This window comes from Pseudorasbora parva, chromosome 5, assembly GCF_024679245.1.
Source record: "Pseudorasbora parva isolate DD20220531a chromosome 5, ASM2467924v1, whole genome shotgun sequence".
Lineage (NCBI taxonomy): Eukaryota > Metazoa > Chordata > Actinopteri > Cypriniformes > Gobionidae > Pseudorasbora > Pseudorasbora parva.
The window spans coordinates 39,248,716-39,263,948 of record NC_090176.1 but is presented as its reverse complement, the minus strand read 5'-3'; the positions used below and the strand labels follow the sequence as shown (position 1 = coordinate 39,263,948).

The 15,233-nt window shown below is 36.3% G+C and overlaps 2 protein-coding genes across 3 annotated transcripts in view; one reads left to right on the top strand and one right to left on the bottom strand.

The window, feature by feature from the left end:
- The window catches only part of pdia5 (protein disulfide isomerase family A, member 5), a 59,872-nt gene extending 47,471 nt beyond the window's left edge, over nucleotides 1-12,401 (bottom strand). Inside the window, exons 1-2 of the mRNA XM_067444245.1 lie at nucleotides 12,288-12,401; nucleotides 711-837 (exon numbers count right to left, since the gene is read on the bottom strand). Of these exons, the coding sequence (XP_067300346.1) occupies nucleotides 711-837; nucleotides 12,288-12,392 (232 nt within the window). The 5' untranslated portion in view covers nucleotides 12,393-12,401. The remainder of the gene's footprint in view (nucleotides 1-710; nucleotides 838-12,287) is intronic.
- Nucleotides 12,402-15,054: 2,653 nt separating this feature from the next.
- The window catches only part of sema5ba (sema domain, seven thrombospondin repeats (type 1 and type 1-like), transmembrane domain (TM) and short cytoplasmic domain, (semaphorin) 5Ba), a 156,007-nt gene continuing 155,828 nt past the window's right edge, over nucleotides 15,055-15,233 (top strand). For both annotated transcript variants that reach the window (XM_067444244.1, XM_067444243.1), the window contains exon 1: nucleotides 15,055-15,195. The gene's annotated coding sequence lies outside the window, so the exon portion shown is untranslated. The remainder of the gene's footprint in view (nucleotides 15,196-15,233) is intronic.

Here is a 15,233-nt window from a genome sequence, read left to right as displayed (position 1 = left end):
TATGCATCGTGTTCCGAAATGTGTCGATGCAAAATCACATTGAAAGTACACCATTGCATTCTCTGCAAAAGTATCTGATTCTATAGTGAGCTCTCTTTCAGGTTAAAGGGTTAGTTCACCCAAAAATGAAATTTATGTCATTAATGTCACACCCTTATGTGTTTCCACACCTGTAAGCTCTCCGTTCATCTTCCGAACACAGTTTAAGATATTTTATATCCGAGAGCTTTTCTGTTCCTTCATGAACGTGTATGCACACTATACTGTCCATGTCCAGAAATGTAATAAAAACATCAAAGTAGTCCATATGTGACATTAGTTAGTTAATTTGAATCTCTTGAAGCATTGAAAGTACATTTTGGTCCAAAAATAACAAAAACTACAACTTTATTCAGCATTGTCTTCTCTTCCTGGTTGGTTTTCGAGAGAGAGGAGAGAGGAGAGAGGAGAGAGGAGAGAGAGAAGAGAGAGAGAGAGAGAGAGAGAGAGAGAGAGAGAGAGAGAGAGAGAGAGAGAGAGAGAGAGAGAGAGAGAGAGAGAGAGAGAGAGAGAGAGAGAGAGAGAGAGAGAGAGAGAGAGAGAGAGAGAGAGAGAGAGAGAGAGAGAGAGAGAGAGAGAGAGAGAGAGAGAGAGAGAGAGAGACTTACATCCCACCCACGCAGAATCAACGTTTTACATGTAAACATTATTATACGTTGAGATAGACTTACCTGACTTTGTGTATAAAACAAGAACATTAGTTCTGGTCCTCAGAAGTTTCTTGAAATCCTTGTGGTCACTGACTTTCTCTATAAGTGGAGACACCTTCGCTACCTGCAGGGCAGATGACACTGCAACCTGAGGAGATGAGACAGAGAGATATTAATGTCAGTGCCAAATACCACAGGTGGTTTCAAAACCGAAGAAAGCTAACAAAAAAACAGCCATTACTAACAAGAGCCAACATACCATAAAAGTAGTTACATTACATCAATATACCCCTATAGCACTGTTATAGATTAGAACCAACTGGAAAGCAAGAGTTGGTCATAAAACAAAAAAGACAGACCTTAAGAAATATAATAGAAATTTCCCAAAAGTCCCTTGAAATAGCTCCTGAAATTATGTTCTGATGTGAGACTTATGCTGACTTATAGACTATGCTTTCTCTGCCACACTTTCCATCAGTCTTCCCAGCTGGATGGAGCTGAGCTGATAAAGGTGACAGCAGATAAAGGTGCTGTCATCTAAAGAAGACGAAAATGGCAAAATCAGACAGTCCATGTCACAAACAGAGGCAGTGACCCAACCTATCATACGCCCTTATCATCTCCCCATGCCACATGCTTGAAGGGAAAAGACACTACCACAATAAGTAGAAATTAATGCTCAACCGTTAGTGGACAAGACAGATCCAATGTTATTTACAAAATACCATGCTGAAAGAAAACTAATTTGGTCTGTCGGGGTGTCATCTGATAGCTTATCAACACCCTTCGAGACTGTCTGTAGTGTTTACACATCCTAGAATAGAAACTGACAAAGGAAAGTAACGAGAGTAATTCAAGCTTAACTTTTTAAAAACATTTAGAACCACTCCTCATGACGACATCTTTTGAGAAAAGCGCTTGATGTAATATGAAAACAAAACACAATAACTTTCAGAACTCAAATCTTCCTTCCCATAAATTAAACCCAACAAACATTTGAATTTTGAAAGATCTCAGCTTTAGTAATCTACAACTGAAGTCAGAAACCATGCTCAGGTAGGCCATGGCATTTAAATGATGCCCAATTGGCACTAAGAGGCCAAAGGTTTGCCAAGAAAACATCCCCCACACCATTACACCACCACCAGCAGCCTGCACAGTGGCAACAAGGCATGATGGATCTATGTTCTCATTCTGTTTAAATGCCACGCTCAAAATTGCTTAAATCACCTTTCATTCCAATTCTGATATTCAGTTTGTAGTTCAGGAGATTGAGATCGACTTCACAATAATGGAACCAGAAGTGTTAAAAGTGTATATTATTTCATCATCCTTGTGCAGTGCTCATTTAATATACAAAGGTGTATTAAAATGTGCATCAATAAATACTAGCCAATTGGTTTCTATGGGTGGAAAACAGTCAGGAAACTAAAAACAACAACAACAAAAACTTAACAGGTTTTTGCTTATTTAGCTGATTATGCAGAACAATGCCATCCTTCATCCTTTCTCTATAAAAGGAGCAAAAGCTTTACATAATACAACAGAATAAAATAAACAACACACAGTGGCTGTACAAGTCTGCAAAGATTGAGCGCCACACGGAAGGGTAGGTGAGAAACACAGGTGGCCTCAGACACTGAAAAAACCTTCATCTTTCTACAAGACAAACCATACTATCCTTCATTAAAAATCACAACTCGCATTTCTACACGAGGGACAACGGCCAGTGACATGACTGAATTCATCACTGCACACTCGTTGAGCAGCACCATTACATCTGGACAAATGTTGGCTACACAAAAAGTCTCTGTTAGTCTAGCATATCTATTATCATATCTCAGTTCTTACCTGGAAACCTCATGCAGGCAGGGTAAATTCAAGGTAAAGAAAGTAATTTTCTGCACCACTAGCGGCAGCATATGGAATTGTAATATGCTCGAGCAGCTTAATTGTCCCAGACGTAACAACATTAGCTCAACCAATTGCGCAATTTTGGATTAGGACCTCCTGTTTGTTTGAACAAACTTTATCTTTAGATTACATTTGGTGCCACCAGTGGTGCAGAAATTAAATACTCCATGTTTAAAGGGTGGTTGCATGCGATTTCACTTTTTTTAACTTTAGTTAGTGTGTAATGTTGCTGCTTGAGCATAAACAGTATATGCAAAGTTACAGCATTGAAAGATCAATGCAAACTGAGATATTGTCTTTTAAAGTTATGGCAGTTTATTGCCTACTAAAACAGCCGGTTTGTACTACAACAAGCTTCTTTTCCCGGGTTGGTGACGTCATAAACCCTTGCTATTAACATAAACACTGCCCCCGCGAACACAACAAAGTGGGCGAGGCCACGTCGCAGTCATTACGGGAGAGGGACCTGTTGCAGTGTTGCAGACATGCCATCGAAATTATGTATTTTCCCAAGTGCACGACTTCTGTGTTTGGCCTCCCTCGGGACGCTGGACTTCGGGAGCAATGGTAACAATTTGTGTTTTATTCAGTACCTGATTAGAATGCAAATTTAGCCATCCGTGCTGCACATTTCACAGAAGACAGCTTCAAGAATCTTCACAAGTTCAATACTGGATTTGCTCAAAGGCTCATACTAAAAGATGAAGAAGCAGTTCCCAAATTAAAGGCAGAAGCTGCTGTTTATGGGCCTAAACCTATAAGTACATGTCTTTTAAATGTGTAGTTTCTGTGTGTGTTTTGGTTGCATCAGTTCTCCAACAAATGGCTACAAACACCAACGAACATATGTAATTACACATTTATCTATATAAAATATATTATATAAACAAACAAGTTGTTCATGCTACAAATAAAACAATACCTTTACAAAAAAGCTATGCAGATAGATAGATAGATAGATAGATAGATAGATAGATAGATAGATTAGATAGATAGATAGATAGATAGATAGATAGATAGACAGATAGACAGATAGACAGACAGACAGACAGACAGACAGACAGACAGACAGACAGACAGACAGACAGACAGACAGACAGACAGACAGACAGAGAGACAGAGAGATAGATAGATAGATAGATAGATAGATAGATAGATAGATAGATAGATAGATAGATAGATAGATAGATAGATATAGATAGATATAGATAGAAAGAAAGAAAGAAATCCTTACATATATATTCCTCATTAGTGCCTGCGCAGATCGAATGAGGAATCTATGTAAATATATCTATAATTGCACCGGCTCTCTCTGCAAAGGGTCTCGACTCGGACTCGACCCTTTCTGAACTCGGTCTCGACCCTCTCTGAACTCGGACTCAAATGAGCTGGTCTCGACTACAACACTAATTAAAAGCCTTACGTGCAGATGTTCTGCCTGACCTTCATCCCCACTATCTGAGTCTGATTCGGGCGCAAATTGGTATGGCAATAGTGACGCCATTACTTACACTGCAGATGTGACTTCTGCCCGTAATGGTAAGGGGCGTGGCGTTTCCGGACAGCCTGCGCTTGGCACTTCAGCCAATAAAAATACATGAAACTACATTTGGCCATCTAACCAATCTAAGACCATTGCGTTTTTCGGAGGGATGGGCTTCATAGAAGCAGGAAGCAAACGAGCCGTTCAAAGGACAGTGGAGACAGTGGTGAGGAATAAAGGTCAAATATAAGAATGCAGCGTTTTTTTTAAAAAAACGAAGAAGTATTAAGACATGTTATACTGCGTCCCATAAACACAACCAAGCCCCCCCCCCCCACACACACACCCCTTTAACACTTGCTTAGGCCCAAATGAGAGTAAAACCGTAGGCATGTGAATAAATAAAAATAATAATAATAATTTTTAAATTCTAAGAACAATAGTATGACATAGGTGACAGCAAATTGCAAGTCTTATTTCTTTATAAATCCCATTTTATCCTCGAACAATACAGGAACAGACACAAAACTGCACTTAATTTGTTAAAAAAATATACAATTGAATAAATTATTCTTGAACTAACCAAAATGTGTAAAGAGAGGTGGTTACATTAAAAACATACATTTTAACATTAAACTTTGATGAGAAATACACTATTGTCTAAATACAGTATTTAATGCAATTACATCAGATTAAATTACAGAAAAATGTAGCGTAAACTCTTACTTTACTTTTTCAAGGATAAAGTAATGAAATTACAATAATTAGATTACCAATTAATTACACCCAACACTGATTATACACATACATTTATGAATGCACCTGTCACTGCAAGTAAAAATACAAAAATTAAAGAAAAAAGAAAATTGATCAGAGAAAATGTTCTGTTCCTCCTCCTAAAATGATGAGTTTCATTCAGTGGCATGCATTTCATTAACTCTGTATGAGCAAATGGGGTCGAGCGGAGAGGAAAACCTGTGCCGACAGGGTGACATCCCAACGGCCCCGGCGCCTTGAGAGCCAGCGAGAGTGTGAAGATTATAGTCTGGGCTAATTAAAGTACTGCAAAGCTGAGGGACCTGAGAAATCACACCTTCTCTGACTTCAGCCGTGCTGACAGGGGGAGCAGACATGGTGATGCATTATGAAGAAATGTCAGAGCTACTCACTGAAGTATTTGAAAGGACCTGCTTACTTTCAGCAAGTCACCCAAGTCCAACATTAACTTTGTATGGGTCATATCATGAAAGATTTCTCAAAAAGACTAAGCTGAAATGGCTCGTTCTGAACTATTACACCTACTGACATCAGGTAGATGAATATGACCACTCTCATTAACTCTTCAACAATGCCTGTTTGGTCTTCTAGACAGTAAGAAGGAAGCAGTATTATTTCTAAAAACATTTTATATATTATATATATATATATATATATATATATATATATATATATATATATATATATATATATATATATATATATATATATATATATATATATATATATATATGAAAAACAGAGTAAAATGAGTGCAAATTTAGCAAAAAACAAGTTACTGGTTGTGTGTAGCTCATATAGCTCTGCACATCCGTACAAAGGATCCCAGCATTAGGAAAGAATGAGTTTAATCAAAGTTAATTTTGGTCTAAACACATTTCCACACAGACTAGTTTGTGAACAATAACGTAATTCATGCTTTGTGAAGAGCCTCTTAATGACCAATGAAGCAATGCAAATATTGAACCAGACAGCAAACACTCTTCCTGTATAAAATAAATGCATCAAAATGCAGTCATTTAGAAGTGTTATCATTGAATTCTTTAAGGTACAATATGCAAGATGTTTGGATCAAAATATCCAAAAACCACTAGAACAATATATATTTTTTGACTTGTGTTCTTACATTACCCGAAATAATGCAAATAATGTTTAAGAAATAAGCCTTTTTAACCAGGACACGGTCCGTGTGTCGCCTATCAATGACATCATACCCCGAGTTACCCTCAATTTCCATTTTTATTAGACAGGTGAGCAACTGTGATCAACAGAAAACTAATTGTTATACAGCTCAACAAATTTTTTAAATCTTGTTGAAAAAAAGTCCCATTTTTACCATGCCTATATCGAGCAAGCTTACTGCAGTGAGCAACAAGTGTCTCATTGTAGCCATTGAGCGAACACACAGAGTAACATTATAACATAACTTTCAACACACTCAAATGTATCTAATAAAACAGCGTTGCGGTTCCCCACGTACGCATGAGTGGAAGAAGCGGTCGTCTGCGGCATAATAAAATCTCTGTGAAATTAAGCTAGCTATGCTTTCTTTTGAATAAGCCACCTCTAGCAGCGAAAAATTTCATATTGTGGCTTTAAAGACATGGAAGCAAATAACAACAACAAATGTCCTGATAATTCTAAGGGTCATGGGGAGGTTGCAAAATGAATCAAAATAAATAAACAAAAACTAAATTATGACTATTTTGTAATAAACCTAAATTATAGTTGGAAATGATGAGTATGAAGCTACAATTGTTCTAAACAACATTTAAAACATATTTCTACGTTATTTTAGCCCTGCTAAAATATTAATGTTAAACGACCCATCTTTAAAGCTAAAATGTACAGTTTTAGCACAGAGACAACTGCAGCATTCAACTCCATTCAGAGACAAAAGAGTTAGTGTTCTAGGTCTAGTCACATCAGGTTTCCATCCCTATTTAAGTGCACCACCACCTATTCTTCAAACACACTGTCCAAAACTGACAGTCGACCAATAGAGCGGGCCCATTACTGTTTGGCAATCATCATGTCCTGTGGTACAACACTAGCTTTTGTACAAAAATGTTATTGCTATAATCATTCACTGAAAAGCTTTGATAGACTGGCCTAATGACTTCCTGTCAATCAATGTAAAGTGAACAGAACAAGTTGAAGAAAAAACATATATTTTGCACTACTATTACATCTGAAGAGCAACTCTGGCTCAAGAGAATAAAGAGAACATGCAGGGAAGAATGGGATGATGGGGGACCACATTTTTCTGTATATTCCTAGCTGAATCTCTTAGTTTCTGCTTTTCAATGAGCTCCTTGTGGACTCTTCGACTCAACAGGGATGGTCTGCAAATCATTAACTTGGGGAAAAAAGATTCTTCAACAGACAGATATGACAAAGACAGATATGACAAAGAAGAATGAAAACATGATAGAAACAGGGTTTTCCTTTTCTCTCAAAATCAATCTCCTCTTTAACCCACAACCCATTAAGACATTTTAAAGAAGAAACTGATAGTCAAGTAAAGACTGAAACTTGAAAGGGCTAAATGTCATTTGGAGATAAAGAGGAGCACAACTGGCAAGGCTAATAGCGGATTACTGTATATAACAGTACATCAAACTCAAGGAAAATATTTTATCACCTATGTTTGTATGGCCGGCCCAGATGAAATCTGCAGGGGGCTTTTCTCATTTTATGCATTGATTAAGGTTATTAAAACCTGAAGTATTCAATGGTATGAAAGAAATGCTGAAGATTAAAAGTCTGGGATTTTTTTGTCTTATACTCACTAAGTCTGCATTTATTTAATCAAATATTTTGTAAAAACAATAATAGAGTGAAATACATTTTAAAAGGACATTTCTATTTTAATATATTTTAAAATAGAATAAATTCCTGCGATGGTCTTCAGCATCACATGATCTTTTAGAAATCATTCTAATACAGTGCCTAGAAAAAGTATTCGGCCCCCTTGAACTCTGCAAACTTTTGCCACATTTCAGGCTTCAAACATAATGATATGAAACTGTAATTTTTATGTGAAGAATCAACAACAAGTGGGACACAATCATGAAGTGGAACAAAATTTATTGGATATTTCAAACTTTTTTAACAAATCAAAAACTGAAAAATTGGGCGTGCAAAATTATTCAGCCCCCCTAAGTTAATACTTTGTTGCACCACCTTTTGCTGCGGTTACAGCTGTAAGTCGCTTGGGGTATGTCTCTTTCAGTTTTGCACAGCGTTTGTGAACAGCAGTTTTCAGTTCTTTCCACAGATTCTCGATTGGATTCAGGTCTGGACTTTGACTTGGCCATTCTAACACCTGGATATGTTTATTTTTGAACCATATAGATTTTGCTTTATAGTTTGGATCATTGTTGGAAGACAAATCTCCGTCCCAGTCTCAGGTCTTTTGCAGACTCCATCAGGTTTTCTTCCAGAATGGTCCTGTATTTGGCTCCATCCATCTTCTCATCAATTTTAACCATCTTCCCTGTCCCTGCTGAAGAAAAGCGGGCCCAAACCATGATGCTGCCACCACAGTGTTTGACAGTGGGGATGGTGTGTTCAGGGTGTTAAGCTGTGTTGCTTTTACGCCAAACATAACGCTTTGCATTGTTGCCAAAAAGTTCAATTTTGGTTTCATCTGACCAGAGCACCTTCTTCCACGTTTGGTGTGTCTCCCAGGTGGCTTGTGGCAAACTTTAAACGACACTTTTTATGGATATCTTTAAGAAATGGCTTTCTTCTTGCCACTCTTCCATAAAGGCCAGATTTGTGTAGTATACGACTGATTGTTGTCCTATGGACAGAGTCTCCCACCTCCGCTGTAGATCGCTGCAGTTCATCCAGAGTGATCATGGGCCTCTTGGCTGCATCTCTGATCAGTCTTCTCCTTGTATGAGCTGAAACTTTAGAGGGATGGCCAGGTCCTGGTAGATTTGCAGTGGTCTGATACTCCTTCCATTTCAATATTATCGCTTGCACAGTGATCCTTGGGATGTTTAAAGCTTGGGAAATCTTTTTCGTATCCAAATCCGGCTTTAAACTTCTCCAAAACAGAATCTCGGACCTGCCTGGTGTGTTCCTTGTTCTTCATGATGCTCTCTGCGCTTTAAACGGACCTCTGAGACTATCACAGTGCAGGTGCATTTATACGGAGACTTGATTACACACAGGTGGATTCTATTTATCATCATTAGTCATTTAGGTCAACATTGGATCATTCAGAGATCCTCACTGAACTTCTGGAGAGAGTTTGCTGCACTGAAAGTAAAGGGGCTGAATAATTTTGCACACCCAATTTTTTAGTTTTTGATTTGTTAAAAAAGTTTGAAATATCCAATAAATTCCGTTCCACTTCATGATTGTGTCCCACTTCTTGTTGATTCTTCACAAAAAATTACAGTTTCATATCATTATGTTTGAAGCCTGAAATGTGGCAAAAGGTCGCAAAGTTCAAGGGGGTCAAATACTTTTGCAAGGCACTGTATGCTGATTCGCTGCTCAAGAAACATTTATTATTACTGTTGTTAAATACTTTTTTAAATTGTGGAAACTATGATGGCATTTTTTCAGGATTCTTTGATGAATAAAAGTTCAAAAGAACAACTTTTTTAAAAACGAATGACTTTATTGTGACTTGTTTGATCATTTTAATTCAATCATTTTTGCATTCAATGAAAACAGCTTGCTATAAAAAACATGAAATCCGGCAATAAAATATAACAAATTATCTATAGAGATAGCTTTATTGTGATGAACGAACCAAACCGAGTCTTTAGTTTTTTTGCATAAAATCGAAATATTTATTTTCAAATCTCGTGACGGAATCAATGTAGAGTATATGAAAATAATGATCAAAATAAAATAAATAATGATATGGCTTCAGAGTACTATATAGTACTATATATATAGCGACCAAGTTATATATTGACTACTTTATGTCTTACAGCTTAACCTTACAAATCACGATCTACTTCAGTTGTTTGGAAACCATAAGCTCAGACGTTCTACCTTCTAACATCAACCACAGTAGTTCAGAGAAGAAAGAAAATCAATAACATGGGAGTAAGTCAGCGATTATAAAAATCTAATTTGGGGCAAATTATTCCTTTAACAGTAGATCATCTTTTAATTAATATATATATAAACTCAGCTTTAAGAATTTGCAAACTCTACTATAAAGCACAGTATATAATTCCTTCATAATCTAATTATGTCCACTATGTTATCTTTGACTGGTTTATGCAAGCTATTGCTTCTGCTATTAATCTTCCACTCAGGGGCACCAGCATTTCAGCAGTGGACCCTGCTGACATGTTTTGCACAGCATGGGAAACACTTTAACAAAAAAATGATCTGTCATACATCAACGAAAAACCATCTTGCTTAATCAGCAGCGGAAGCCGTCATCTACCGTGCACTGCGCAACTGACATCGCAAATCTGCTTAATAAATAGAATCTCATTTTCTTTAAGGTCTCACTGATTCAGCACAAATCGTACCTCTCCTCAACTTATTCTTCCTGCTGAGCCAAACAACACGGGGGTCTTCGACTCTGCAAAGCTGACACAGGTGATTCATAAAGAGAAGGAAATGACTCCACGGCTGAAAGAGTCGATCTATGAGTCAGATGTTCTCACACAACGAGTTGCAATCGTTTTGCACAACACACAGCTAGTCATTTCCATTCACAACGTGCTGCTGGAACAAGCAATGTAGAATGGTAAAGAGAGGGGGTTGTTGTGGGGTGCCTGTAATCAAGATTAAGAGATTTTATAAATTGCTCTGACAAGCGGGAGGGCTGGAGGAGAGCACAGATAACAGAGAAAGACTCTACCCCCACCTATCCAACAGTTCAGGAGAGTACCTTTGTTTGCAGTGGCAGGCACAAAACAGGATGTGAGGCAGGAAAGCTCCTACGTAATGGGAGTTGACTGACGTGGCCGAGCTACTATTAGAGTTTGGTGTTCAGGACATGGCCCACATTGATTCACAAATCAGCTGTGAGACAGGGTTGATGCACTTTAAACTGAAGCAAATGTGGGTTAATTAGCTCTAAACAGTACACGCTCACTTCTGTCATGTCTATCAAGAAAAGAACAAGGAAGACCTCTGATCAAGGTTAAATAACATTGCTATTATAAATACGAACCTTGCCCTATCAAACTGTAAGATACCGTTAGAATATAGTCATAATAGAGAAGTTGGTTCCACCATGGATATGTTGTTGATGCATCAGAAATGGGAACCTGTCAAATACTAGTCCATGCTATAAAAAAACAAAAAATACACACACATTCTATCTTTGTATTCATGTTGGCTTCATATATAATTTGAAAAACACTCAATAATTTAGATTCAATGATTTTAGGAGTGTCAAGTGATAATATTACCTAGTAAAAAATACAAGAAAGATTCCGTTTTACCTTAAATACAGTGTACTGTACAAAACGTATCTATCACTGTTTTGTGAAGTTCAAATATATTATATATATATATATTTGAACTTCACAAAACAATAGATACGTTTTGTACAGTACACTGTATTTAAGGTGCAACGGAATCTTTCTTGTATTTTTTACTAGGTAATATTATATATATTTGATGAATCATGGATATCAACAAGTTTCATTCAGAGTTTCTTCACTGGTCATAATCAAAACAGGCCATTTCATTAAAAGTCTTCATTAAAAGTTAAAAACGAAATAACACACAGTCATGGGGTCTGCTTTTTAATTTTGATTCACTTTGATTGGATGGATGAAACATTTTCAAACATTAATAATATATTTTAAAAAGGTCTCCTTTTTGGACAATTTTCAGACAGTTATGCAACTAAACATTTGGTTTTTTAAGCTTTAACTCTTAAAAATATCAAATACATCAAATACTTTAATACTTTTTCATCATAAAACAGGTGCATAATGTGCTTGAATTGTATGCCTTTTTTATATAATTTTTCATATAATCTGTACAAATATAATACGCATAAATTACACCCCCATTGACCTACAATCCTTTAAAAACAACTCTCACGACACATTCATATTAAAGCTATATGCATAATTGAAATAGCCTAAATTAAAATACTCGTTTTATAGCAGATATCACCGGCATTAGTGAATCCGATTTGACATTAGATGCATGGTGAGAATTAGATGTGCATGCATGTGATGCACACAGTTTCAGGTGCATAACCACCTTAAACAAGACCAGAGAACTGATGAATGAGACGGAATGATCTTGAGTATCTCTCTTCTGCTGTCAACTTTGAGCTACTGCTGCAAGAGGGACAGAAGATCATTCCCTTTTCCTTTCGTTTTCGTCTTACGTCAGACACAAAACATCCGTCCGATATGCGCATTACATATTATTGATCATATCGATCCATTAGATTCCTTAGAAAGACTCACCAATAACAAGAATAAGAACATTTCGATCGGTCTCCTTCGTCTCCCGTATCGGTTCCAAGAAGCCATGATGCCGCTGCCACGTCTGGCTACGCAAGCGCAATCCATATTCCTCCAAATCCCTGGAGAACGCAGTGCTTCTTAGGAAATGTAGTTTCTTCGAAAATGTAGTTCATTAAGGGTGCCGCAAGGGTTGGTGGGCGCGCTCACACACACACACACACACACACACACACACACACACACACACACACACACACACACACACACACACACACACACACACACACACACACACACAAACGCACACACTTGTAAATGTGTGTGATTTTAGCTCATGTAAATTATTTATCATCCACGTTGAAACGGTGAATAGTCATTCTACTCAAATTACTTACTCAAATGTTCTTGAAGCTTCACAACTGAAAATACCTGTTTTAGATTCATCTGAATGTTCATATGGTTCATTTAATAAATTAACTGAGTTACAGGATGGTATCAAAATTATTTTTAGCTCCATATATTGATGAACCATATATTGATTTGATGAACCACACTTATAATGAAGATCCAAAGTCAACAAACCAGAGAACCTTTGCTCGTGTTGCAGTGAATTGGTTAACCTACAATGAGGGAAACAATTCAATTATTTCTTTATAATTTATGTGATAGAGCTGACACATGGTTGTGACAGATTTGTAACCACAATAGCTATATCTAAAGATTGTATGAATTTATAATTTAAAAAACCTACAGTAAAACATTATAGGACCTTTGTGAGCTTGCTCATTGTGATTTTAATGTTGGATGGTGTTGTAAAAACTTGGGAGACAGCTGTAATTAATTAATTTAAATTTATAAAACTATATATATATATATATATATATATATATATATATATATATATATATATATATATATATATATATATATATAAAAATGTAAATAAATCAGTTTTATAAATGTATATTTTATAACAAATATATTTAGATAACTTATTTTTATTATGTATACGTAAGAATTTTTTTATTTAATTTTTTTATTTATGTTTTCATGCCTCATTACTTAAGGAAGGCATTAAATAATAGGCCTACACAAGTAATTATTATTTCATATTTGCAGTGATCATGCTTATGTGTCAGACACACTGTAGTGCCACCACCTGGATGTGACAGTGGTACCACACAACTGTCTTGACTCTTGAGTCACCTCCCTCATCACATCCCAAGCTGCTTAATCCATATTGCAGCTTGCAGTGTTTGGGCGTATAAAGTATCTCCACAGCTGTAATGTGACACAGAAAAAGTTACTTTTAAGAGTCAAGCCAAAACATTTACACAAAAAAACAAAAACAAAAAACATTTAAAGGTATATTGGTTGAATACAGGCCTTTGTGTGTGTGTGTGTGTGTGTGTGTGTGTGTGTTTGTGTGTGTGTGTGTGTGTGTGTGTGTGTGTGTGTGTGTGTGTGTGTGTGTGTGTGTGTGTGTGTGTGTGTGTGCGTGCGTATATAATATATATATTATATAATATAATATATATAATTTTTTTTATTTTTTATTTTTTTTACATTAATGTTTTACTTATGTCAAATACACCAACTGAACTTTTTATTTTCAGTGACATTTTTTTCTCCTAACCCTCTGGTGCTGTTTGGTCATTTTTGAGAGATTTTTTTTTACTTTTTTTTCTTTCAATTTTTTTTAAATTTTTTTTTTTTTTTTTTTTACTTAATCGGAATGGTACAAAACTTGATAAAGGTTTTGGCACTTGCTATTTGAACACACACACACACACACACAAAAATAATGGACATGATTCAAAAAGGTATAATTGTCCAGAAAAAAAGTCACACTTTTAAAATAAAAAATAAATAAAAATAAATAGTCACACTTGGATTGTTTGAGGTCAAAAATGACTATGGGGAATTAATAGGAGATGAATTTCATCTATTGGAAATGTTTGGTACTGCGCTAAAAACAAAATCTTACTGAAAGCTAATTTTTCAAGATATTTAGAACACAGCTGGTGAAGATTTATTGCTTTGAGAGTAAAATGTGTTTTGGAAAATATATATATTTCATATAAAGATTGACAGTTTTTCATAACATTAAATGTAGGCTACATTTTTTTTTTTTTTTTACATTTTGTTCAAGCTCACTTTATTGAACTTTGCTTTTTTCTCACAGTAATCTGTCAAGTCTCGTTTTTAAAAAGAGTCCAAACTTAAGCCTGTGCTGTGTGTAAAAGCATTCATATTCTGTATTTGGTACCACTATGTTAACTCATATGTTTTTGAACATTCTTTGATACTTCCTTGAAATGGCTTGGTATATGGTAATTGTCAAACATATAAAAGTATCATTCATTCCATCCCCATATGACATGGTTACCACGGTACATCTTTGCCAGGGTTTTTTTGATAGCACCACACCATAACCAAGACATAGCTACTTTTGGCAACATTGAGCGATTCAAAGAGTTAATTAATTGCCATGGTACCTCACTGATTCTAGGGACAGACTATCTAGGCTGGATAGGGGTGTTGCTGAATACCAAAAGACGGTGTGTTTTTTGATAAATTGGAACAGGATAACACTGTTTCTATTACACAAATGTGTTTAGAAAGTAAAAGGAGAGCTTCATTAGCTATTTCATGCAGCTACTGAGCCAAACATTTGAGGTGGAGCTTCGTAACAGAGTTTGCACCCCTATTCGTTTGAATTGCAGCTGTCCTTCTGTAGTAGCCTCCTCTTTCCAGCACAGCGCAGTAAAGCAGCTGCAGGTCGATCGGTGGAAGTCATTCACAGAAAAGGGATACTGCACAGGAGACCTACGCAAAGCGGAGATTGCGGTTTATGCGTTGCGTTTTACGTACGACAGAGTTTACTTCAGAAGAAGGACATCACAAGGTAAAACACTCTCTTAGATATCATTACCTCACCTTTAC